The 27,099-nt window shown below is 33.0% G+C and overlaps 1 protein-coding gene across 3 annotated transcripts in view; it reads left to right on the top strand.

Moving 5' to 3' along the window:
• Window positions 1-11,231, top strand: part of LOC140447649 (pleckstrin homology-like domain family B member 1) — a 63,543-nt gene extending 52,312 nt beyond the window's left edge. For all 3 annotated transcript variants that reach the window (XM_072540423.1, XM_072540425.1, XM_072540424.1), the window contains exons 2-4: window positions 5,726-5,909; window positions 8,663-8,850; window positions 10,673-11,231. In XM_072540423.1, coding sequence (XP_072396524.1) covers window positions 5,726-5,909; window positions 8,663-8,850; window positions 10,673-10,861 — 561 coding nt within the window. In that variant the 3' untranslated portion in view covers window positions 10,862-11,231. The remainder of the gene's footprint in view (window positions 1-5,725; window positions 5,910-8,662; window positions 8,851-10,672) is intronic.
• The last annotated feature ends 15,868 nt before the right edge of the window (window positions 11,232-27,099 follow it).

The raw sequence follows: 27,099 nt of genomic DNA, 5'->3' as shown, positions 1-27,099 counted from the left end.
ATCAACATATTAATTGGTTTGCCCCTAAAGTTGTTTCAATCATATTGAAATTTTGATCGTTTGTTTATTTTGGTACCCTGCATAATTCTACAAAATATAATAATTATTTATAATGGGTGTTTGGATGTCTGTCACTTAGTATAATATCTAATATTTTTATATTAACAATGAATCAGTGGATCTAAACTGATATTACAAATGCATTATTATTCATAAGTACTGATAGACAAAAGTTATTTTAGAAATTAGATTTACACTGCTGAAAATGATCCTTCAAATAGATAATTACGAGGTAGAAGCGAAAACGTCAAAATCTATATAAACACTTTTTACATTAAACTACACTTTTATTGATATTATAAACTGTGTACAAACTTATATTATCTACTTGCAAGTGAGCGATAATTATCGGTCTAAATGATGTATCCTACTGGTGATCATTGTATCTGACTAATCCTTAGTATGGTCAAAGTTCAGTGAATTTAACAGGTAGATGGAGATGGAAAAGGATTGTCATTTTTAGTATTGACAAATAGCCATTAATTGATCGTTTAGATATATTATTCATTATTTTTATTAATATAACTACTTTTAACTGAGTACTCAATCATTATAATAAATTTATTCCTTGGAACATAAACTTAAAAACGTATACTCACTAAAAAATAAAAATTTTCCACTCATATGTTAGCGATATTTAATAGCGATATATAACATATTTAACAAATAGAATGAATCTTTGAACAAATTAATGAAGTTTCACATGCATACAATACTGTCGGTCTCACTATTGTTTCATAAGTTCGAATCTTGGCTGTCCTGGATACGTTTTTTGCCTTCAACAGTGCGTTTAATGATGTTACTGCTTTGCTGTCTTTCAACAACCGGTTATCTATCGAAGTTCTATTCTTGAACGTGTCAGAAATACCAAGTCATCTGCGAAACCTATGCGTTGTTGTCTTTTGTTAAGAATCGTGCCGCTTGTCTGGATCTTGGCTCTTCTAATTATCTCTTCTAGTACATACTAGGTTAAATCAGTCTGTTGACACGGGATCTCACTGTTTTAATCCTCTATTGTCGTTAAACGGATTTGAAAGACTTCCTTCTACCATGACTTTATTGACTGTATTACTTAGTGTCACTTTAACTAATCGTATTCGAGCTTTATAAATCCCCTAATTTATTTAAGTATGGCTTCTACAACGGCCTCGTTTGATTGGGTGATAGAAAAGTTGTTAAGTTTATCGTTTAGCTCACTACCCTTTTATCAAAAATCACAAATGATTCAAAATAGACCACTGCGACACATTTTAAATGATAATAAAAAACTTAAACCTTGCATTTAGCACTTCCATATAGTATAGAACTGAACACGGAAATTGTAGCTGCTTGGAATTTGGAACTAAAAATTTTTTACTGGTCTTATTCGTTATTTTCAGTTGGAAAAAATTTTATACTACGTTTGGCTATGATTTAAACAAAATATATGGGCAAAAAAAAACTTTAGGATTTATTGAAAATTTATTGAAAAAGCTCGATTTGCTGAAATATGTACTTATAGGTATATATATATATATATATATATATATATATATATATATATATATATATATAATATATATATATATATATATATATATATATATATATATATATGTATATATCGACAAAAACACTGAAAACTTCGTTTTCAAAACTTCCACAAAATTTATTATAATATTTTATCACTACAGTTGTCTCAAGTGCAACTTGAGAAAGGCACTGCCTATATATAAGTACAATAGATTCCACAGAATGTATTATCTTTTATTTTAATTTTTTATATTATTGTTTTGTATAGCACTTAGCTTCCTTAAACTTCTATTGTCAAAGCTAAACTTTTTGCTAGAAAATTTTAATCTATATATATTTCTATTTTATTCATTAATACAAATGAGTATGACTGCTGTAAAAAACGTCGATTATATTTTGTTTCCTTCCATTTAAATCCCAAATCTTTCACAATTCTGTAGAGGGAACTCACACTTCCAATCCACTCGTACAACTCTTCAAGCCTTTTCTGCAAAAGCTTCAATGATACACGACAACGTTCAGTCTCACGAAAACGATGAATGGTATTTCTACTGAACTGTTTGTCATACTCCCTCAAGTCTGTCACTGTTGCTTTCCTTTTAGGGAGTGTTGTAGCTGGAAATTTTAGTGTATTATTTGACTCTGCGTTTGTTAACATACTCGCTTGTTGAATGATCCTTTCTAATGTACGTAAAGATACTCCTGTAGCTTCACTCACACGTTGTTTATCTTCAGGAAATAGTATTTGCATATATTTAAATGCATTGTAAACTATTCCTTTGGATTCTGGTGTCAATCTGATCTGTTTACTCGTACTACCCTTAACCATCTCCAATCTACAAAATAGTTCTAATACGCGTGGTAGCACCTTTCTTGTTGAGACTCGACATCATAATGAGACTAAATTACGAACTCGTTTGAAATCCAGTGACTAGAAATTCTCGGAAATAATTCTTATCAGTTCTTTGTTTGTCCTTAATGAGTCGTTAAGAAGTCATTCATAATGACTTTATAATTACGGTTTTAAGGTAACTGATACTAAGTTAGAGATTAACTTTTACCAAACTTTATAGAGTATTAATTATTAAAGATGATATTATAACAAACAAAAAGTTTGGTATATATAAAACAATCTGTGTACAATTAAACTCCATTTATAATTTAAGTGAGTAATAATTTTGTAATTAGTGTGATTTCAAATAATTTAATTTGTTTAATATTGCAACGCCACTGCATGGGTCTGATCATTCTATTCTATAGATATTCTATCGTCTGCGCGATTAAGGCGATGGAAGGGCTCTCCACTCGATTTGAAATAAGCTGTATCTTCCTTACGAGGCGGCTGTATTCCGGAACTATCAGTGGGGGCGATTATCAGCTCCGATGTCGTAGCTGGAAGCACATTAATGAATACTTTTGTAAGTGGTGAGCTCTACTAGTTTGCTTCATACTACCCTCAGTTAGACAGGGTTGTCGGTACGATATTGAAATTTATTTATTTATTTAGCGTATGGCTACATCGCAGTTACGTTTTGTGTATAAACAAAGAGGACAATATAATAAAATACAATATATAAATATTAGCTATTGCAATATCGCCGATTTTCAGTTACCTCTTGGATGTCGTTTGTACCTCTATGTTTGTGCGTACATAAGTTGTTACGCCGTAGGCTCTATCGTAGGTAGCATCAAGTAGGTAGATCATCGCCTGAGATTTTTATATATATACTGATACACTGGGTCCGAGTACTTTTGTCAATTGGTCCTTAAAAGGTCCATTTGTTGGCAGTGTAATATTTATTAACTTTGAAAACTATGATTTCTTTCTGTCAGGATATCTTGTCAAAGATTGTCTGGCGTCTCTTGTAATAGTTTATTTATATTATCCAGGGTGCACGTGCAGTATCCTAGTTCGGACACGAACTAGCTTTACACCCCACGACATTCAAATAATTGTTATTTAATATATAATCAATACCTATATCAAGTTGCGAAACTGCAACAGTTATGTTGTAATATTTGTTTATATATTGTGTGTTGTGTATTTATTATGTATAGTTGTAGATGGCGTGTCTGTGACAGAATAGATCTCAGTGTATTGGTTGTTTTGAATGTTGTGATGTTATACTCATTTTCTATCCTTTTTAATTTTTCTGATAAGCCTTTTACTTATGGTTTTGTTGTCATCCTTAAATCACTTCTTGTGAGCGTTTCTGGATTGCTTATGGTGTTTTGTTGTTTCCTTTCTTCAATATTGTAAAATTCTTTGTTTATAAATGACCATGGGTAATAATTTGACATGGGTCATGTTTAGAAATGGCCATGGGTAATAATATGGATAGAGCCCAAAATTTTCATGTTGTGCTCTATCATAAAATATAATGATTTGATAATTATTCCCTTTATGATGTTTATGTTATAGAGGTAATTAGGAGAGGTTGAGAGGTAATTTGAATATCTTAATATTGTTCTGAAGTTATTTTCTTGTGGCATTTTAAATTAATTACTATTTAAATGGGAATAAGCCACAATTAAAGGTTAAAATACGTTTATTGACGTTTCAATTTCTACTTCGGAAATCGTTCTCAAAATACAAACATTAGTAAATTGATAATGTTTGTATTTTGAGAACAATTTCCGAAGTGGAAATTGAAACGTCAATAAACGTATTTTAACCTTTAATTGTGGCTTATTCCCATTTAAATAGTAATTAATTTGAATATCTGTTGGTATGGGTTGGTTTTCTGCTTTAGTTGCATATCATGTATCCTCTTTTGTGATTAACATTTCCAGAAAAGAAAGTGAGTTTTTGTTTTCTTTTTCAATGGTGAATTTTATTGATTCTTTACTGTTGATGTCCATCAGAAAATTCAATGCTTCAGGTTCGTGAGGCCAAATGAAGAACACATAATCTACATATCTCCACTACACTGTGGGTTGTTTGTCATGTTTATGCACCATGAGCACATACCTGGGACAATGTGCACAGAGTACAATGAAAATATACATTAATAATCAGGAAAGAAACAGACATGAAAAAGCGAAAAATCAAACAAGCAGCTCTCATCTTTCTCAATGAAGAAAAATGTGTAGCAAATCCATAAGCAGACTCTGGCAACAAGAATATACCAACATTAGCGGATTAATAGAAAGTCGGAGACACATCATCTACAGTTATTCATAATACATAATATACAAGTCACAAAAAAATCAGAATGTGATATCATCCTGAGGGTACAAACACCACCCTCAGAATTTTCAACTAAAAACGTGGCTACTTGTCTACACGATCATGGCCAAGTAAGTCAGCCGTCAATTTGGACAACAATAACCGCCAAAAAAATTGTTTTTAATAACAATTCACTATTTTAAAACAATTTCCGAAGTGGAAATCGAAACGTCAAATAACAATTATAAAATGTAATTTTCCTTATTGCCAATTGTGGTTTAATCCATATAAACATAATATTTAATTTAGACATGTCGCAAGAAAACAGTTTGAGAACCTTTTTAATGTAATTTCTAATTGTACGTGGTCCATATTAATGAGACCAATTTTTGAAGTTCTTTTAATTATTTTTGTTATAATATTTTGTCTATTATTTGTCTGTATAAACGTGTTTATTTATTATCAATGTTATGTCGATATTTTTTGACATTGGGATTTGTGTTAATCTCTGAAACATTATCAGTTGTACGATAATCTGCTAATTTATGTTGTATTAGCTGTGGGTGTGCGGATCTGATATATACAGAAAAGTCATTTGTTTTATTTTTGACTGTTAAATGTAGAAAATATTATGCTCCATTTCTATTTTGAATTATATGCGATTGTGTAGGAATTTTATATATTTTGTAAATTGTTTATTGGCGAATAATATATCCGGCTTTGTTATAGCCACATTATTATTGACACTTGTAATAAACAAACTATAATGAAAGATTTAAATGTTTAAAATCAAATCATAAAACATAAAATATGTTTAAAATATTATCACAGCAATATTATTTGAGTATGTTGACGATATTTCTATACTCTTGAATAAATTTTATATGATCAAGTCGATTTGATTAATTTATGTAATTTTTTTATTTATGTTTATGTCTTCAACTTCTGTTATACTTGGCTGAAATCCATATTTTCTTTTTGTAGTCTCGAGATGAATCTGAACATGCCGAATCTCCAAGACCTCTGTCTGAAACTAGTGAAATGAGTCTAGAAGTTGGTACTTTAAATAGAAAAAGAAAACCGATAAGTGATAAGCAAAGGCCGCTCACAAGATATCTTCCTATAAGAGGAACAGATCTGGATTTAAGACACCACATAGAATCAGCAGGTACGTTTATTCTCGAAATAATTCCAATACTAATTGAATTTTTTTAATCGCACGTTATTTGCAATTTTAATAAAAACAATTCGACAACAAATGGTTTGATCACAATTTGGTCATGTATGAAAAAAATAACCAATGCGAGTTTCTTCAAGTGAATAATTTAGTAAAGAAATTTAGTCGTGTGAGTCTATTGTTCACACAAGTCGAGTAAATTATTATAGTTTTCTCAAGTCTTCTCGTCTTTTCCAGTCAGCTTGACTAAAGTTAATATACCCAAACGAGTAAGGTACTAAATTTCTGTACCACTCAACTAAACCACCGACACCCAACAGCGTTGTTCGGTAACTAAACTACTGGATGTCACTCGAGGTACCACAGTTGTTCGGATGTAAGATGATGAAGAATTTACTTGGTAACATACACTACAATATACAAAATGTAGAATAAACCAATTGGCTGCAGTAATACTGTATATATATATATATATATATATATATATATATATATATATATATATATATACCCTAAGGTGTGAGGTAATTTTTTTTACAGTAATAGTGTATACTGGGCTTAAATTTAAGATTGCAAGTCAATTTTTTTTGCGTGTTTTATTAAATGTTTGGTTCATTTTACGTAAGTCTTTTACTTCCGATTTAAGAAAATTTATCTCTGAGAGAGACCTTATCAAAGACTTGTTATATCAAGGACTAAATTAATTACTATTGGACTCGTTGTCCTCTTCTTCATTCCGGTCGACATTAGCAAAAGACACATATTCCGATATTTTAATCTAAAATAGCAATTATACATTATACCTTTTAAGAACCCAGATTGGGGTAGTAAAGGTATCAGCATAGATGGGAAAAAATTAAACAATATATGGAAACTGTAGTTCTAGAGAAAAAATCGTTGAAAAAGTCGATAAGTAGAAGTATCTAGGATACGAAATTTGAATAAATAGGAACTGTAAAATCTCTTAGCAATTGTTCACTTTGATGTGAGACATCAGGTCGAGCGTTGTCATGGAGAAGCCTCACACCATTAAACAATCATCCTCGCCGGTGGTTCTGGATCGCACCTCTCAGTCTTTTTATTGTCTCGCAATATCTATCGGAGTTAACTGTTGTTCCATGAGGCAAAAAGTCGATTAATCCAAAATTAACAATAGGCTCTTCCTGTCTCAAAAGACGGTTGCCATGACTTTCCCAGCGGACTGCGTTTGTTTACACTTCTTCGGTTTCGGTAAAGTTAAGTGACGCCATTCACGTTAGAATGTGATAAATTGCAAAAATGAAGAAGTTTGGTGTTAAAAAATATTTTTTCAATCTCAGTTTTGAAAATTTTTGTTTATCTTGTGATGGATAATTTCTCATTTTTATATGTTGGTGTACTGAATTCAGCTGCTTCGTTTAAGTTACCAATGTCCATCTGCTGTACGACAAGATGAATTAAATGCTTAAGGTCGATTCAGCTTTTGGAGTATGTACTATATTTTAATTTTTTTCATTCAATTTTCTGAATGGAAAACTTCTAATATTTTTATTTTGATTTAGGCGACTTTTCAGTTCTTTTACATCTTATTTAAGCATTCTTCTATCTTCCGGAGCTAAGCTTGGTATCTCATCTTAGTCTGTAGGTTGTAGTCTGCCATAAGTTAGTGGATTTAATGTTGGATTAAACAGTTTCCCATTTTCCAGTATGTTCGTACTGAAAACGAAATCGAGAAAACATCGAATCAAAATTTTGTATTTAAGACACTTTAGGCTACAGCTTTAGTAAAGCCAAAGTTGACGAGATCAACAACTTTATAGACTACAAGCTCATTGGACATTTTAGAGGGTCGTTTGACCCAGCATGAATCACATATAAATCAATACTACAATATGTAACAACAATTTTAGAAACTGTGCCCCCAATTCTTTTCGGTACACAAAGCATGGGGGTTCAAATTAAGGGTTGAGCCTTAGATTTGTCACTCCGGCCACATCGAAAATATATGCCGTTGCAAAAAAATTAAACACTATACCGATTCGAAACTTTGTGTATGAATGCCATACTGTGTCAAGTTACCAAAAATGGAAAAATGTTTTGCGAAAATAAAAAATTTTTTCTGCTCCTGGTACCAATATTGTTGTATGGCATTAAGTCATTGTCGCAAGTCAGTAGGTATTGTCGCAAGTCATTATTTTTGTATTCTACCTAACTTATAAATGCCGTATAAAAATATTTAGCCAAAAAAACTTACCCCCTTGAGTGGAAAGTTTATCTTACCTGTGACTTACATGTAAGGATAAGCATTGACGGCACAGTTTCTTAAGTTGTTATTACATATTGTAGTATGGTTTTATATGTGATTCATGCTGGGTTAAATAACCCATTAAAAATCTCTCATGGGCTTGTAGACTATTATTTTTGTCAATAGATCTAATTCGGTACTAGTGTTGAATAGTACTTAAAATTTCTATCCATTATGCCCCTATATATTGTCTACTTTTTAGTGTAATTAGTCGTGATCCCCAGTGAATATATTTGGCGTTATTGTCGCCGGCTTTCATAAACATGTGGCATATTTATTTTCCATGCCAATCATTTAGTTTTATTATACCACATATAGTATACACTAGATATTTGTCCGCAAAATTAGTGATTTGTTCAATCAATTAGAGAATAGATTATGATATGTTTACTATTTTAACTATGTAAATAGCAACCTTAATTAACTGTTTGAGATTTTTTAATAGTGGATATTATTTTAGGTCACCAAGTGGTATTGTGTCCCCATGTTATTATAAACTCCAGTGTTTGCAGAGGTTATCTCCACAAAAGAGGTTCGAAATTAAATGGGTGGTCTAGAAGATGGTTTGTATTTGACAGGCATAAGCACACGTTTGCTTACTACATGGACAAAAGCGAAAAGAAGCCTAGAGGTGGAGCTTATTTTCAAGTATGTATATTAAAGTATCTATAAATAACTTGGGATGTTCGAATTGTTATCATTTAAGTAAAGCTACTACAAGCCATAATGTTTCAATAGGTATGGCGCCAGTCATCTTTTCGTCCATATGTCAACGGTTTTAGTAGGTATATTGAGTTCGTGGATTCCATTTCGTATATGTAATTTTATAAGGGTTGCTCGTCAGTTTAACTTGCTCGTATATTTTATCGTAGTGTTTCTATATAAACATGTATATATTATAACGTGTTAGTCTATCAAAACTTACCAAAAATCGACGTGATTGCGATGAACTAACTGCGACCCTTTTTACTCTGGTTTATAATTTAGTTTTGAAAAACCCTTCTCAAAACACTCACTTAACAATAACTTAACTCAATAACAGTGATGTTCTGCATAATACACAACAACTCCATCTAGTGTTCGAAATTTATCTCATATTTCATTTGGATATCACTCTTCCTAAAAATAAAAAAGGAGAATATTTGAACAATAAAACAATTTCATTTAAAGTAGGTATTGATTTAAAAAAATAAAAATACATTATTTTAACAAGGTTCTGAAACTACTTTCTTGCGGCATTTTTAAGTTAAATATTATGTTTTTATGGGATTAAGTAACAATTATTGGTTGTGATTGTGATGAAAATCACATTTTTAATTAAATAATATTTGGCGTTTCGATTTCCACTCCGGAAGTCGTTCTGAAAAAAAGAGCTTTTAATGGTTTGCTCCCACCAGCAACAGAACAATCCTATATGATTCCTATATGCTATATATATATATATATATATATATATATATATATATATATATATATATATATATATATATATATATATATATTTGGAATATATTCAATGGTTGAATAGCAGAGGTTTTATCGGTCAATAATTGGCAAATAAAAGTCGTCAACTACTTTATTGATTTATTCGAATACGTTTCGCTTTTATTTTTAAAAGCATCATCAGTTAACTACAAATAAAAAAGATTTTAGAATATAAGTAAACAAACCAACAGGGTTCATACTTACAAAAACAATTTGTAGGGTTTTTTTTTTTATAGATGTTATAAAAACTCTACGATAACTTAACATTAAAGATTAAAAACTAAACGAGAGAAACGAAACAAAAAATACAAGTAAAACTGTAAGAACATTAGTTCATTTAATTTTAACCGATGGCTTCATTTGAACGTTGGCTTAAGCTCTTTCGAGGGTCAAACCACACTAATCTTTTCGATTGTTTTGGATCAGCTCGGATCTTGGACATGTGGCTTGTTGTCGTCCATGTGTTTCTTTGGATCCATGTGTTTTCTCAGGTATCCTTAATATTGCAGACTCGGTAGCATATTTTCTGCACTCTTTCTAACGGTGTATTGTTTATTGTAATGTGAGCGTTTATGTTGGTGTTCTTACTAATGCTCATTATTTTTGTCTTCTTGCAATTTACTTTTAGTATTTGTAACATGTTTCTACAACATTATTTATCATTCCAGTGCTTCTCTAAACATGTTTTCAGAGTATTATGTTGAATAGTGCTGGTGGCAGTATGCAACCCTGTTGAACTCATTTTCCGACTGTAAAGATCGCAGACAGTTCATTTTCGAATCACACTGTTGCTTTTTGTTGGAAATATAAGTTTGAGATTAGTCCTATATTTTTACCATTATTTCCTGATGTTTTTTTTTATATATTTTATGCAATTTTTATTATTACAGCACCTATAAAAAATTTAATTAAATTAGTATTAACATTATATATTTTACATTGTTTGACATTAGATAATCTTCAATATTTTATTTTTATTTTTTAGGCGATCGAGGAAGTATATTTGGATCACTTAAATAGCGTGAAATCTCCAAACCCACATCTTACATTCATAGTAAAAACTCATGAACGATTATACTACTTAATGGCACCTTCCCCGGAAGCTATGAGAATTTGGGTAGATGTCATTTTTACTGGTGCTGAAGGTTACAGGGAGTTTGAAGTTGAGACTTAAATTTAGTTCTAAAACATGGCCTATTTTTAGGCGGAAATTTTAATCTCTATTAAATATTTTATCTAATGGAGGTAAATATTTAATAACAGTATATAGATCTTATCGAATTGATTTTATAAAGAAGTATTTACTTTTATATAATACTTTTGTACATAAATAGTATGTGATAGAAGTCGAATTGCATTACAGTTCATATATTTTTGCTAATGGTTACCAAGGATTATACTACTTAAAATTGTTCCAACTAAATTCTAAACTAAAGTGCCCTTTCAAAAGTAACTATTTTTACATGTTAAGACTTTTATAATGTGTTTTATACTACTAAGACTGTAAACTGTATTAACGTATACAAATATATATGTAACTTTTATTGTTTTTTTTTTTAATTTTCCAAGATTAACTGGAATGATTGATCCCGCAGACCTGTTGAAAGAGAGACCCTAGCCTTCTTAAGAAATATACTGACTTAAAAAGTTTTCATATATACCTTAAAGATGCAGAAGTATAATTATTTATCAAAAACGTAGAACGAGCTGCATGGAACAACATTACGGAATATGTCGTAAGAATAAAAGGAAATAACTACCCGAAAGAAATCAGGGAAATGATAAAACAAAAAGGAAAAATGAGATGAAATTGGTAGCAGTCTAGAGCATCAGTTGATAAAACTAGAGTAAATAATGTCACATAAACAGAAAAATTTAAAGAATTAAGAACTGAGTCGATTTGCATATAACTAAGTGAACTATCAAACGTAATCTTCTAAGCGACAATATTCACTTTACGGTACTATAATCTATTTCTAATGAGTGTAGAGTAATAAAATCTCATGAAGTATTCAAAAGCGCTACAGGGTAATCCGTCAATAATCCGTCAATAAATTCCGTCCGCATTGCAAAATTCTGTCGTTTCATAAAGAGCAGGTAGGTATCACCCTGTTTTAAGGGATTAGTCCATTGTTATCGACAGATAAACACTGAGCCAGAGGCGCGCTAGTGGGTTAATTGACAAAAGAATATGCATTCTTAAAAATCATATTAAAGGAAATAAAAATGTAATACAGCAGAACAGTGTTATTAAAAAAATATAAAATGTAACAATAAAATATATACGAACCGAAATCGGGAAATACTCACAAACACACACGAATGAACTTTACATATTGAAACACTTGTGGGGAGTTTAAATCAATTTATTCACAAAAACTACAAAAACTTTACTGGATACGTTATTACAATTCTACATCACTATAGTCTTCATCCGAAGAACTGTCATCATCCCCTGGTGTTATAATTATAGGGTCAACCACCTGATCGACCAAGTTGTCCAGTTCCCACATTTTATCTTCCTCTTTTAAAACATGCTGGATTGCTTTTTGCCAGTTTTCTGATGTGATTTCCATAATGGCTTGATCAAACAATACCTTGACATCTTTCATTTTAAATGTGGTATTGTGCCTTGCAACATATCCTTTAACTTGTGCCCATATAAGTTCTATGGGATTTAATTCGCAATGATATGGCGGTAGGCGTAGCACAGTTACTTTATACTTTTCTGCTACATCTTCTACGGCATATTTTATGAAGCGAGATTTATGTTGTTTTACTACGGCTAGTAGTTCCTTCTTTATTGAATTCGTCTCAAACTGAATACCTTTATTTGACAGCCAGTTAATAATTTCTTGCTTTCTCCAAGCTGAAGTTGGTACCTTCTCTATGCGCCTTGAATGGTAGCTTGCATTATCCATAACCACGACCGAATCAGCTGGAAGAAATTTTAACATTTCCCCGAAGTAGTCTTCGAAGACATCCGAATTCATGTCCTCATGATAATCTCCCGTCCGACACGACTCAAAGCTTAACAAACCTTCTTTTAAAAATCCTTCTTCGCTTCCAATGTGAGCAATTATAAGCCTCTTCCCTTTTCCCGAAGGCACTTTAATACCCGTCGAAAGGCCTTCTATGAAAGCTTGGCGAGCACTTGTTACATTTTTATCTTGCCACATTTTTTGGACTATATAACCTTCGTTTATCCACGTCTCATCAAGATAAAAAATTTTCTTGTGCTCTCTGCGGTACTGTTTTATAGTTCTTAAATATTTTCGTCTCCAGCAAATGATTTCATCACTTTCCAGTAATAGTGCCTTTCGATTGTGCTTTTCCCAGGAAAAATTCATACTTTTTAAAGTTTTCCATAAAAGTTTTCTGGATATCAAAGGAATATCGTTATCTTGGCTTATCTCCATTAGTATTTTGTCAAGGGTGGGTATTTCCTTTTTAAAATAAAACGAATGAACTTTTCTTCGAATGTCACGTTTGGTGTCTTCACCTAAGATTTTTATTGGTCTTCCTGATTTTCTCTTGCATGGACTTAACTGGCCTGATATCTTTCTTTCTCGCAATAATTTAAAAATCGTGGACTGTCCAATTCCAGTCATTCGGGCACATCGCTCAACACTTTCTTGCACAGACAAACTAGGGTGATCGTGTTTTATGCAATCATATACATTTAAAATTATAACTTTTTCACTAACAGATAGCGGAGAATTTTTTACACCTCTTTTCTTTGGAGTAAATGTCGCCATTTTATAACTTTTTCACTATTTCTATATCACAATATTACTGTACGTTTAATTGGTGTAGTAACAATTACTAACTCGAATGTCGAATGATAATAATAAAATAAAAGAGGGATTATAATGAAAGTGTAAGTAAAACCTCATTACGCGTTATTAGTCTTCATGTTGATTTATTTTAGTTCTTAGTAATATTAGGAGGTGCGTCATACCCTTATCAGTTTCTTCTACTGCTTTTATTCGTTCAGTAAGGAAGTGAATTTGTTTTTATAAATAAAAATGTAATTAGCTTTAATGACCATATAATGGAATACGAGTTTGAAGAATAAGTTAATCGAAAAATTAAATAAAATTGGTTATCACAAAATATCCAAAATATGATATTTTGAGGTACATCAATTTTTGACGACGAAGTTGACATCCGTCCATTTGCCTACGCCCATGACGACACCGAAATTCAGGCAAATTTTATGACACTTCATGATTTATTACTCTACACTCATTTGAAACCAATTATAACGTATTCGCAATACTAAACAACTAAACACTAAACACCTCAGTTACTCCCTCCTACCTACTCATCCCGCTCGAGGCACTTTAAGTAGGCGGTTCACGCCCTTCCAATGAATTAGAAAACATCTGATGACATTATATTTTGTTTATACATATATACGTTTCTCGCTCATCTCGTGCACTAACGAAATTACGTAAATATGTGGTTCCCATAGTCAAAGGGAATACTTGCGAAAAATAAAATACTAATAATGTCATAAAACTGAAAAGACAATTACGATGTGTTAATACACACGCGGCGAAGAAAGGAAGGACGGGTTAGAGGAGTAGACATGAACGGATTGATCAACACTCGGTCCGGCAAGGATCGGGAAGTGACTAATCAACAATTCGGTACGGAAAGAAACAGAGATCAACACTTCAAGACCGGAAAAGAAACTGCCACTAGATCAATACTCTAACAGAAGTGGTTGGCATTCAGTCAACACTGTAGGACCAGTGGAGTTGTTACCAGGTCAATACTCTGATATAAATACCCTCTCTCTTATAGCGGCTCGATGGAAGTGTGTACGGTACGTTGATGGGACGGACGCGACGCACATCGTTACAACATACATTTTAGCAGTCAGAAGTTAAGAGTGTTAAACTTGGTATATACTGCTTCATGATCAGATAGTCCTGAATTAATAATTGTAGAGTGTACATCAAGAGGTGAGAAATCATCATCATCATCATTTTGGCTTTACAACCCTGTGTGGGTCCTAGCCTCCCCAAGAATTTTTCTCCAGTCGTCCCTATCCATCGCTTTCCTCCGCCAAGCACGTATTTCCATATTTCTCATGTCTTCATCGATGTTATCTAGGAATCTTGTTCTGGGTCTTCCTCTTCTTCTTTGACCAATAGGTCTATCAAGGAGCGTTTTTCTAGCTGGGTCGGTTTGCTCCATCCGCATTACATGGCCTACCCACCTCAGACGTCCTATCTTTATGTGTTTTACGATATCTGGTTCCTGGTATATCCTATAGAGTTCGAAGTTGTATCGTCTTCTCAAGACACCATTTTCATTTACCGCTCCATAGATGCGCCTTAGTATTTTTCTTTCGAAACATCCTAACATGTTTTCATTGCTTTTTGTTAAAGTCCAGGTTTCTGAACCATATGTTAGGACTGGGCGTATTATTGTTTTGTAGAGTTTTACTTTTGTATTTCTTGATATAACTGTAGATTTAAAAAGGAGATTAAGCCCAAAATAGCATCTATTAGCCGTGCAAATTCTGCGGTTTATCTCTGCGGTAGTGTCATTTTCAGTATTGACGAGCGTTCCCAGGTATACAAATTCGTTAACTGCTTCGATGACGTCATTTTCTATAACAAGTGGCCGTAGTGTTTGTGGTTGCGTACCTATTTTCATGTATTTTGTTTTATTGGTGTTTATTATTAAACCCATTTTTGTAGCTGCTTCCTTTAATGCTACGTACGCCTCTCGTGCTGCGTTTTCCGTTCTCCCAACAATATTGATATCATCAGCATATGCTAAGATTTGTTATATATTGAACCGGTAGTTGTGATTTGTGACGTACGTATTACTTTTTCCAGAGCTAGATTGAATAGTATACAGGAGAGTGGGTCTCCCTGACGTAGCCCGTTATTTGTTTTAAAAGGTTCAGAGAGTTCCCCTTGGATTCGTACTTTGCATTCAACTTTTTCAAGGGTTAGTTTGGTTAAACTTACCAACTGATTTGGTACTCCTAGGTCTATCATTGCTCTAAACAATTCTCTTCTATTTACAGAGTCGTAGGCTGCCTTGTAGTCTATAAATATGTGGTGCGTGTCTACACCGTATTCCAGTGTTTTTTCTAGAATTTGTCTTAGGGTTGAAATCTGATGAATTGTTGATTTACCACCTCTGAAACCAGCCTGGTATTGTCCTATTATTCGCTCTGCATATGGTGCCATACGATGGCATAGTATATTGGAGAATATTTTATACGCTGCATTTAGGAGCGTAATTCCTCGATAGTTAGAGCATTCAAAGATATCTCCCTTTTTGTGTATGGTGCAAAGTATTCCAATATTCCAATCATTGGGAAGGGACTTCTGTATCCATATTTCTTTTATAAGCTGCTGTAGCGCTATTATGATATCGTGGCCACCTTCTTTATATAATTCCGCTGGGAGATTATCTATTCCGGGTGATTTGTTTCTGGCTAGTTTGTTTACAGCGTCTTTAACTTCCAGGATCGTTGGTGGATCCTCCTCCCTCTCGTCTGCTCCGCTTACCTCGCAGCTTTCGTCTTCCGGGTTTTCTTCTTCTTCCTCTATATTAAGTATCTGGTTAAAATATTCCGTCCATCGGTTTAGTACGTCTGTTCTTGTTGTTAAGAGATCGCCATTTAAACTTCTACATTGATTTGTGTTTACCTTAAATTCTTTTCTGTTGATGTTAACTTTCTTATAGAATGTTCTGAATTCTTTCTCTCTGTTGAGGTTTTCTATATATTGAAGTTCCTTTTTTAAGTGGTTTCGTTTCTTCATTCTGTGTATTTTCTTTTCTTCTCTTCTCTTTGTCTGGTAATTCTCTATACTTGTTCTAGTTCGGCGGGTAAGCATTTTTGCATAGGCTTCATTTTTTTTCTGTGTTGCGTCTTTGCATTCATCGTCAAACCAGTGATTTTTTCGGGTACAAGTTTCTGTTCCTATTTCATCTTGTGCTGCTGACTCAATATCTTCCCTTATCCTGTTCCAGAATGAGTCTATATCTCTCTGGTCTTCTTCGCCTAGACTTTGATTCCTTAACCTATTGGTAACATTTTCCCAGTACTGCAACAGTTGCATCTCTCAGCTTCTGTACATTCCATTTCTTTCTATTTATTTCTTTTGTCCGTTCCGTGTCTTGAATCTATTAAGATGTGATCAATCTGACTAGTTGTTCTTAAATCAGGGGAGGTCCAGGTTACCTTGTGTATATTCTTGTGTTCAAAATAGGTGCTAGCGACGGTCATGTTCAGTGCTGCTGCTAAGTTTATCAGTCGTAATCCATTATCGCTACTGATGTTGTGTAGGCTATGCCTTCCTATAGTCGGCATAAAAACATGCTCTCGTCCTATTCTTGCATTCATGTCACCTAGCACTATTTTAATGTCATTTCTGGGGCATCTTCTGTAGGCTTGTTCTAGGTCTTCGAAAAACTGTTCTTTAATGTCTTCTAGTTTGTCGTCGGTCGGGGCATGTGCATTAATTAAACTGTAATTAAAGAATTTACCTTTTAAGCGTAAATAGCACATTCTTTGACTGTAGGCTTTAAAATCAATAACTAGGCCTTTTGTTCTTTGGTTTACTATAAATCCCACTCCATCTATGTGTTGGTTTTCATTGCAGCTGTAATATATGGAGTGGGTTCTCTTATCAAGAATGCCTGTTCCCGTCCATCGCATTTCCTGCAGTGCCAAAACATCTACTCTGTACATGTTCACTGAGTGGTGAGAAATCTGAGAACATAATTAATAATTATGGTAGATGTGGTTTTAGTAATTCTTATAGGAGAGTTAACATGCATTATGAAACCATAAGTAATATTCAAGTCACCTTATAGAATTTTTCTGCTTTTATTTGGGCAGGTCGTCTAACAAATTTAGCAGGTTCTGAAAAAATAGTTCCGTGGAAGAATCAGGTGATCTATAAATTCAAAGAATGTATAGATTAAGATTCTTGTTATAAACCAATGAAAACTCAAAAAAGGCTTTATTTAACAGAAAGTCATATTTTGTCATAGGAGAGAAATCATTATTTGTAGACAGAATTAGGTTGTCACTATGAGGTGAACGTGGACGATCATACCTAGTAATTGTGGTATATTTTTCTACAAAAAAGGCTCGTTGACTTCATGCTAGTGCTCGGTAACCGCAACTATCAGGGGAAATTCTAATTCATATAGAAACAAAAATAACTCGTCTGTTTTTTATCTTATAGAACGAATATTAACCAGAACCATGCTAACGTTGTCATCACTAAAATAATTTGAGGTTTCTAGTCCCACAGAACACGTCGTATTATTTAAAAATTTCATTTGGGAGAGACAGCGTAGGTTCGGTGACTTTCCCTTGATTTTTGCAGGTGAATAATTCTTTTCGAAGTGAGAAATGACCTAAAAGCAGCAAGATTAGCTTCCACTTTAGTTGCACCAATTCTATAGGGATCGCTAAATTCTAGGAGGATTTTTCGTAGATCTTCAGTTTTAGTGGGAAGTCCTTCGGAAACCAAAAAGAGTCAGTACATGTTAATTTTACTAACAAAGGGGACGACATATTCCAGTTAGCATTAACAGAAACCAAAAATCTTATTGCAAATACGGCTTGTGTATAGGAGATACAGTACCGGACCGAGTACACTTCTTTGTGACACTCCTGCTGTGATTTCTTTGAGGTTTGAATATGCATCTTCTTGTTTTATTCTAAATACTCTTTCTTTAACATATAATTCTAATAACAGTGATAATTGTTTTGGTAGTGTTAATTTCAATTTGTGCACAAGCCCTTCATACCATACCCTGTCAAACGCTTGTGCTACATCCAGGAAGATGGTACAGCATACATTTTTCTCTTATATTGCTTTTTCTATTAGATCAGTTATTAGATGGACCTGATTGATAGTTGAGTTCTTTTCTCTAGATCCAAATTGGTGAGATGGCATCAATTTCCTTTCCTTTATGGTTTTATTCTTTTAAATAGTATCTTCTCATACAATTTTGAAATAATTGGTAATAAAAAGATATGTCTATAAGATGTGACTTCATGTGGCCGGTTGCCTAGCTTTAGAATCATAATCATTTCTGCTGCTTTCCACATCTTAGATACATATTTTAACCTAAATGTAGCATTAAACATCTGTGTAAATTTAATTATGTCCTTTTTTGGCAATTGCTTTAATATTTCTCCCGATATCAGGTCAAACCTGGGGGCTTTCTTAGGATTTATATTTTTTCTTATTTCTGTTGCAATCTCTTTCGAATAATTAGTAAATTTAATTTCAATATCTATTCTATTCTATCCTATCAGATAAAGGATTACCTTCATTTGGTTGAAAAGTACTTTCTAGATGCTTAGCAAATCTGTCTGCTTTCTGCTTATTATTGCGGGCTGGGCACCTTTTCTGATAGGTGGATTCTGTATTATCGGTCGTTTAAGACGTCTTGTGGCTTTCCATAAAGAATAGACAGTGCTGTTAATTAGCGATTGTCTCATTTTTTATTCGTTGTATCTCTGGTTTAATTGTTGACTGCCGTTGTTCAATAAAGTTTTATCTGCAGGAGCAATAGTCTGTTGCCATATACGTCTAAAATTTCTTTTTTTTTTCGAAATGAATTTTCTAATTACTTTAGGATAGTTGTTAACTTTTTGTTCTGATTGGTATTACCGGTGTATTATTCATTATTCATTATTAAGTAGCGGTTTGTATGTTTTCAGTTAGTATCTCGACTTCCTAGTATCTAACTGTTGTCTTTATTCGTAATGGGACTGACAGATTAATAAAATTATTGAGCTCAAATCTGAATTCTTTTTTGATTAGTCTTGATGGATTTTTTTTTGTATTATCATATCACTTAATGTCAGAATGATAAGTGAATGATCTGAGCTCATATCCTTAATTTCTATGTAATTTATATTCATGTATGTAATTTATATGAATATTTCTAGTTATGAAAAAGTCTAGTAGATCTGGTATTTTGTTAGGATTAGTTGGCCATCATATTTTAATTCTCTACACGTATTTAGAAATTTGGTGCAATAAAGCTCATATGGACGTTTTTAGCGTTGAAATCGCCTCCAATGACAAATCTCTGCCCTTGACTATTTAGAAAGTCTACATACTGATTTTTCTTTAAAGCATATTTTCGAGAACAGTATACTGCTGTTAATAGAATTTTGCAATTTTTTGTCTTAACAGTAACTGTAGCTTGCATTTTTTCATTATAATATTCCATTTCTCGATGATGTTATATGTTGTCGTTAATTATAATCGCACTTCCTCCCCTCGCTGCGTTATTGGGGTGGATTGTACGGTATATGCATATCCCCTTAATTTAATGAACGATTCCTTATTGAGCAGGTGTTAAACATATATCGACTTTTTCTATATCTAGGATTGCTTGTAATTGTTGTTTAGCCATTGTATTTTTATGCTTTAGAATGGCTCCTTTGCTACCATATTCTCGTTTATTGAGTCGCTCCTCCGTCTTATTCAGTTTATCAAGAATACGCTCTAGGGTTTGCTCAGTGGTTGTTTCATTACTTGATTTCCTGCTAGCTTACGGCTTTATTTGTAGGTACTGGCTGTCGCTGCGTGGCTCTATGATTTATAAGGTGTATCTTTTCTCAAATGTTGAATGATCTGTTGCTCTGTTCTTTTGAGTTGTTTAGATAAACTAGGTTTTTTCAACATATCTTTTATTTTTAGCTCCTGCATTTCTTTAGAAACTATACAACAATGGAATTGGTAGGATGGCTTTTGCCGCAGTTTCATTTTGGTTCAGTATCTTTTAGTTTTTTACATAAATAAATAAAATGCTTACCCATACATTTGACACTCTGTGGTTTTCTCGCAAAGTAGGCTTGAGTATGTCTAAAAGCCTGACTCCGCTTACTCTGTGGAACTAGTTTTGACTTTTTGATCAGCTCTATTTCTACTGTACTTCCCAAAGTAGTTTTTATTTTGAACACTTTGCTTATATCTTCTGTATGCTCGAATGTTAGAAGAAACATGTTTAATGGCTCCTTGATTTTCTATATTAGTTTGCTTACAGCTCCAATGGCTTTCCATCCCCTTACCTGAAGATCACTAACAATATTTTCTGGTTGGCACGTGTTTTTTTTGTTCTCATAAAAATACCACTAGAAACCATTTTCATTCATTAGTTTGGTTGCCTTCCTGTAGTGGTCACCATCTGTTACATTTATTTTTATAGCATTATTACTAACAAGTGTATTCTGAAAGTTGATTCCTTCCTTTGTTAACAATTTATGGAATTACGAAAATCAAAGTCGAAAACGGGTTTTAAATAATGAATTCGGTAATAATTTTTTTTTATTGAGAACGTACAATTTCTAAGTATAGTAACAACTACAAAAACAAAAAGCTCTTCATGTAATTAAACACTGGTATATAGTCTTTCTACATATGTCGTCACACGTTGGATAATCCAGGGTCGTGAGTATGGAAGACATCATGTGTTTGTACATTCTCTACGACTATTCGACGTGGTTGCAGTTTCTTTTTATGAATAACGTTATTTCCTCTTTTGATTTCCTTAGGTTTTTTTTTGTATATTATAAAACATTCAATATTTCAAGGATGCTGGTCATATCCAGTAGTAAAGGTAATATAGACATTCATCGATTTCTGTTAATTTATTCCATTGGTTAAAAATGTTTTTCCTCCCTATATTTTATTTTTAAAATATAACAATTTATCATAAAAAATGTAAATTTTAGAGTTTCTTTCTTTAAGGTAATTCAAATTTTTGTAACATAACGTTTGTTTGTAACGTTTAAAAATCGTTCTAACTAATAATACCAAACGAGAAATTGTCAAACAATTCTAAAAAGGTGGAAGCACTTTTTACTTGGAGTATTCATTGCTTTATGTTGGGAGCTTCGGTAGGCTAGCAGACACAGGGGCACCAGTTTGTCCCAGTTTTCATGTACAAACTGGGACAGTTAGTTGTTGATAGTCCGCTTATGTCTTTCCACCATGTTGTCCGACTGAGGATGAGACGGTGTCGTTCTGGTCTCCTTAATTCACAGCAAAGCTATCATGGCCTTCCAAACTTCCCATGGGAAGTTGCGCTCCTGGTCGGAACGACCAGGAGCTAATGAACAAGTGCGAGATGTAGTTGAAGCAGCGAAGATGTATAACAAACCCATTACTGGAACAGCTTCTAACTCTAATTCATCTACAGAAGTGAAGACAGTTCCAAAACTTGGATTTTTAAATGTTTATCAACTGCATCCTGAAACAACAACCGAAGACTTGACTAATTATCTAAAGGTAAATGCTGCAAATGTCAGTTTCTACTGCAAGAAGATAAAGGTTACCGAGTACCAGGCTAGTTTCAAACTTTCATATCCATTAGATTACAAAGATGAAGTCTTCAACCCCAGCATCTGGCCTGAGGGTTCGATGGTCTGCCGTTTTAACTTCAAATACAAGAATTTTACCAGCCGCGGTCCCCAACAAAACCAGAAATGATTGTTACAAATCCGGAATTGAGCAATCCAGATGCTACAAATAAGTTTGGAGGCAGAACCAATCAACTAGAGATCGTATGTATAAATTCTCAATCTATTATAAACAAAATAAGTCTTATCGAATTATTGCTTGAAACTGAAAGTCCGGATTTGCTGTGTATATCTGAGTCATGCTGTAATGACAACAATATAAATTCCCTTTATCTTCCTAATTATCTCATAGGTTCGTACTATAATCGAAGTGATCATATACATGGTGGTGTACTTATATTTGTAAAGGTTAATTTTAAATTTAATATTCCAAGTTTTCTCACGAACATCTGTCAAGATTTTAACTTTGAGTGTTGTTGTATTAGTTTTAGATGTGACTCAAAAAAAATTTGTTTACTCAATGTGTATCGCTCCCCTAATGGGGATATTGATATTTTTATACATAAATTATATCATGTATTTAATATTTGTTACGTTAAATATGATTGTGTTATTCTTTGTGGTGATCTTAACATCGATTATCTTAAAGAGTCAAGGGAAAAATCTATATTGATGGATTTCATGATTAGTTTTGGACTTAACTGCAAAAATACTGAACCAACTAGAATATTTACAAACAAAAACGGTGTAATTTCACGACCGAAACTAGATTATTTTCTTACCAACATTCCTCAATTATACAATGAGGCTGTCGTGAACTACAATTTAGGTGATCATCTAGGACTTCATTTTAGTTTAAACATATCTGAGAGTAACAATACTGCTACATCCCAGATAGCTACTTATAGAAACTTATCAAAGAATTGTTTATCTAATCTTTTGTTGAGTCTTGATTCTGAGAATTTCGAAAATGTTTATACATATTCAAATGATGTAGATGATGCATATAGAGCTTTTTTGAACACTGTCTCCTATCATATTATACAACATGTCCTTTAATATCAAAACGCATAACTACTAATACCAACGGAAAATGGATCAATACTGAAATTCTTCAGCTTAGTAAAAAGCTGAAGGATTTATTTTGGCTGGCAAATGTTAGTGGTAATCCAGATTTAATGTATAACTATAAAATACAAAAGGCCAACTTTATCCGTAAGGTAAAGGATATAAAAAAAGCCTCATATCAAAGTTATCTACATAATCAAAATAATAATAAAAGAAGGAAGGAGATATGGAAAACTGTGAATCATCAAACTGGTAAAAATAAAAACAATTTTGAGTGGAGCATTACTGACAATAATAAATTATTGATACATCCAGAACACATAGCAAACAAATTTGGTGAGTATTTTTGTACATCGGTCAAACGCACATTATTAAAACATTTCAATAACTATACTTTTAACGATTTCACAACTATGACAATTAACAACACATTCTTTTTTCTGAGGTCTCACCATTTGATATTGAAAATGATATATTTTCCTTAAACTATACCAGCTCAGTAGGTATTGATCAAATCCCCACTAAAATAATTAAATACATTTCTTCATATATATCTCCTGTTCTGTCTCACATCATCAACCTATCTGTCAAGGATGGCAAGTTTCCAAGTGACCTTAAAACGGGAGTAGTTAGTCCAATTTTCAAAAAGGGAGATCCATGTTTGGTTGATAATTACAGGCCAATCACCGTAACAAGAAGTGTACTCTCTAAGATTATCAAAAAGTGTATTTACAGTAAAATGTTAAATTTTCTGAATAAATATGATATCTTAAATAAATGCCAGCATGGGTTTCTTCCTAATAAATCTACAGAGAGTGCTTCTATTTCATTATTTAATTATATCCACTCTGCTTTGGATCGAAAAAGGTATGTGGGTGCACTCTTTTTTGACTTAACTAAGGCTTTTGACTCTATTGACATTGAAATTATACTGCATAAATTAGAAGCCCTTGGTTTTCGGAGTCATTTCTTGAACTGGTTAAGGTCATGCTTACAACATCGTAAATTCCTAGTAAAAGTGGATAATAAGAAGTCATCTATTTTTAATCTTGATCAAGGTGTACCGCAAGGCTCCGTATTGGGACCCTTAATATTTCTTTTATATGTCAATGATTTGATAAATTTTTTAACTGCAGACCATACAGTTCTTTATGCAGATGATTCAACAATTTTAGTTGACGAGTCAACTGAAGTCGAACTCATTTCAAAAATGAACTTAGTAGTACAGGAATTTACAACCTGGTGTAAAAGTAACTCTTTAATGGTAAATGCAAAGAAAACTATTTGTATGCAGTTCTACTTGCGCTGTAAGCCATCCCATGGTTATAAAATCACAGTCAGTTCTGAGGAAATACCCTTTAGTGATACAACACTATTTCTTGGTAGCATTCTAGAAAGTAATATGACATGGGATGAAAATGTCACTAAAGTCTGCAAAACAATGAATAAGGGTTACTATGCGATCCTTCAGTTGAAAACTCTATTTAACACCAATCAATTGATAAGTGTGTATTATGCATTGGTTTATTCATATATGGCCTATAATGTTGTCTTGTGGGGAAACTCTAGAAACTCTTTTAGAGTTTTTATAACTCAAAAGAGAATTCTTAGATTGATATTCAATATTGATAATAGACAATCATGTCGTAAATATTTTATTGAACATAGACTGTTAACATTTCATGCTTTATATATTTATAAGTGTATTATCCACGTCAAAACTAAATTTCAAAATTTTACCCTCAACTCTGACTTTCATAATTACCCGATAAGACACGGGAGGTTGATAAGCGTGGGTAAACACTCACAACTCTCTTTGAAACTAGCCCTGATTTTGCAGGATCTAAATTTTACAATTGTTTGCCGCTTAATATAAGAAATGAAAATAATATTTAAAAATTCAAAAATAAATTAAAAGCATGCTTGATCCAATTATGCGTTTACAACCTAAATGATTATTTTGACTTAATAAAAGACTACAGGGAATGAGGACCGACGGGTTCAGAGACGCTCTATATCGCATATCTTTTTTTTTATATCTTATTGATTTTGTTTTATGTAATTGTCCTATATAACTTGTTGATCATGCTTTATGTACTATATGACGTGTCCTATATCACAATGTGATCTGATGGGATTATTAAAGAATATTCTATTCTATTCTATTCTATACACATTCATCGATTTCTGTTAATTTATTCCATTGGTTAAAAATGTTTTTCCGCCCTATATTTTATTTTTAAAATATAACAATTTATCATAAAAATGTAAATTTTAGAGTTTTTTTCTTTAAGGTAATTCAAATTTTTGTAACATAACGTTTGTTTGTAACGTTTAAAAATCGTTCTAACTAATAATACCAAACGAGAAATTGTCAAACAATTCTAAAAAGGTGGAAGCACTTTTTACTTGGAGTATTCATTGCTTTATGTTGGGAGCTTCGGTAGGCTAGCAGACACAGGGGCACCAGTTTGTCCCAGTTTTCATGTACAAACTGGGACAGTTAGTTGTTGATAGTCCGCTTATGTCTTTCCACCATGTTGTCCGACTGAGGATGAGACGGTGTCGTTCTGGTCTCCTTAATTCACAGCAAAGCTATCATGGCCTTCCAAACTTCCCATAGGAAGTTGCGCTTGTGGTCGGAATGAATTGGAAGTTGCGCTCCTGGTCGGAACGGAGTGGAATTGACACACCGTGTCGGGAAACGACATTCCCAAGCAGAGCCTTACCAACTGTGATTGCTTCTTGATTGTCCGGTGATATATTATTTGAGTTTCCCCCTAAGTCTCGTTTTGGGTATCATTTTGGATACACGCAGATCACATCGTTTGCAGAATTCTTCCACATCTTGCCAACAATTAACCCAGTAATACCACTCACGGACTCTTGCTAGAGTCCAACTGATACCAAAATGCCTTCCGGGATGGCTATCGTGGAAATTTGCAAGCACGTACTTTACATATGTCCTTGGGAGGATAACTTGTGACACTGTTCTTGTTCTATCTGGACTCTGCCATTTACGATTGATCACACTATCTCGCAAAAACAAGAAGCTCAAGAATCTCTTGAGAAAGTTTAAAGTAGTCATCTTTCAACATTACTACGGTAATATTACCTTTATCAGACTTAGTCACTACTAACTCAGGGTGGGATTTGAGGAAACGTTTAGTTTCTTCAAAGAGACTTTGGAGGAGTGAAGGGAAACTCCTACGTTTAAACGAGCTATTAGTGATTATGTTAGTCGATCTGGCAATTGCAATATTTCTACACTCAGGATCCGGAATAAATGATGATATAAAATCAATATCTGATAAAAGCGGTTTAATAGGAGAATCAATACCTAACCGTGGTTTAATGCTAAACTTAGGACCTAACGATAGAAACTTAATCACGATTCATCCTACATAACCTTCCCTAGTGATCCAACTAGCAATATTCAAAATAAATCTAATGCCCTAATAAAACGCCTTTGGCAAAAGAAACAAATTGATTTGAACACAAAAAAGAGACTCTCATCCTATAAAAGTGTTGTTGCTAAATTCTACACCCTCCCTAAAATCCATAAACCCTTGTCGAGTTGTTTTACAGAACTGTCTTACCACAAAATGACTGTTCTCGTCAGTCTAGATGTAGTCTCCCTCTTCAGTAATGTTTACTTAAATGCCGTTTTTCGATCTATTCATAAACACTGGAATAAAATTTCTGCAGTATGTAGCATTGATTATGATATGTTTGTTGAGATGATAGAGTTCTTGTTTAATTCCACTTGTTTTTATTTTAAGAACAAATATTATAAACAAATTTTTGGCACTACTATGGGAGCCAGTATCTCTCCAATTCTGGCTACATATGTAGTGGACGATCTGTTGGATATTGTTCTCCAAGTTGTTCCTTTTAACGTTCTCTTTATTAAGGGAAATTTATTATTAAAAAGTATGTTGATGACATTACTATGTCGTGTCCACTAG

Source organism: Diabrotica undecimpunctata, chromosome 8, assembly GCF_040954645.1.
Source record: "Diabrotica undecimpunctata isolate CICGRU chromosome 8, icDiaUnde3, whole genome shotgun sequence".
Taxonomy (NCBI): Eukaryota; Metazoa; Arthropoda; class Insecta; order Coleoptera; family Chrysomelidae; genus Diabrotica; species Diabrotica undecimpunctata.
The sequence above is the reverse complement of the archived record's forward strand: the minus strand, read 5'-3'. Positions and strand labels throughout refer to the sequence as shown.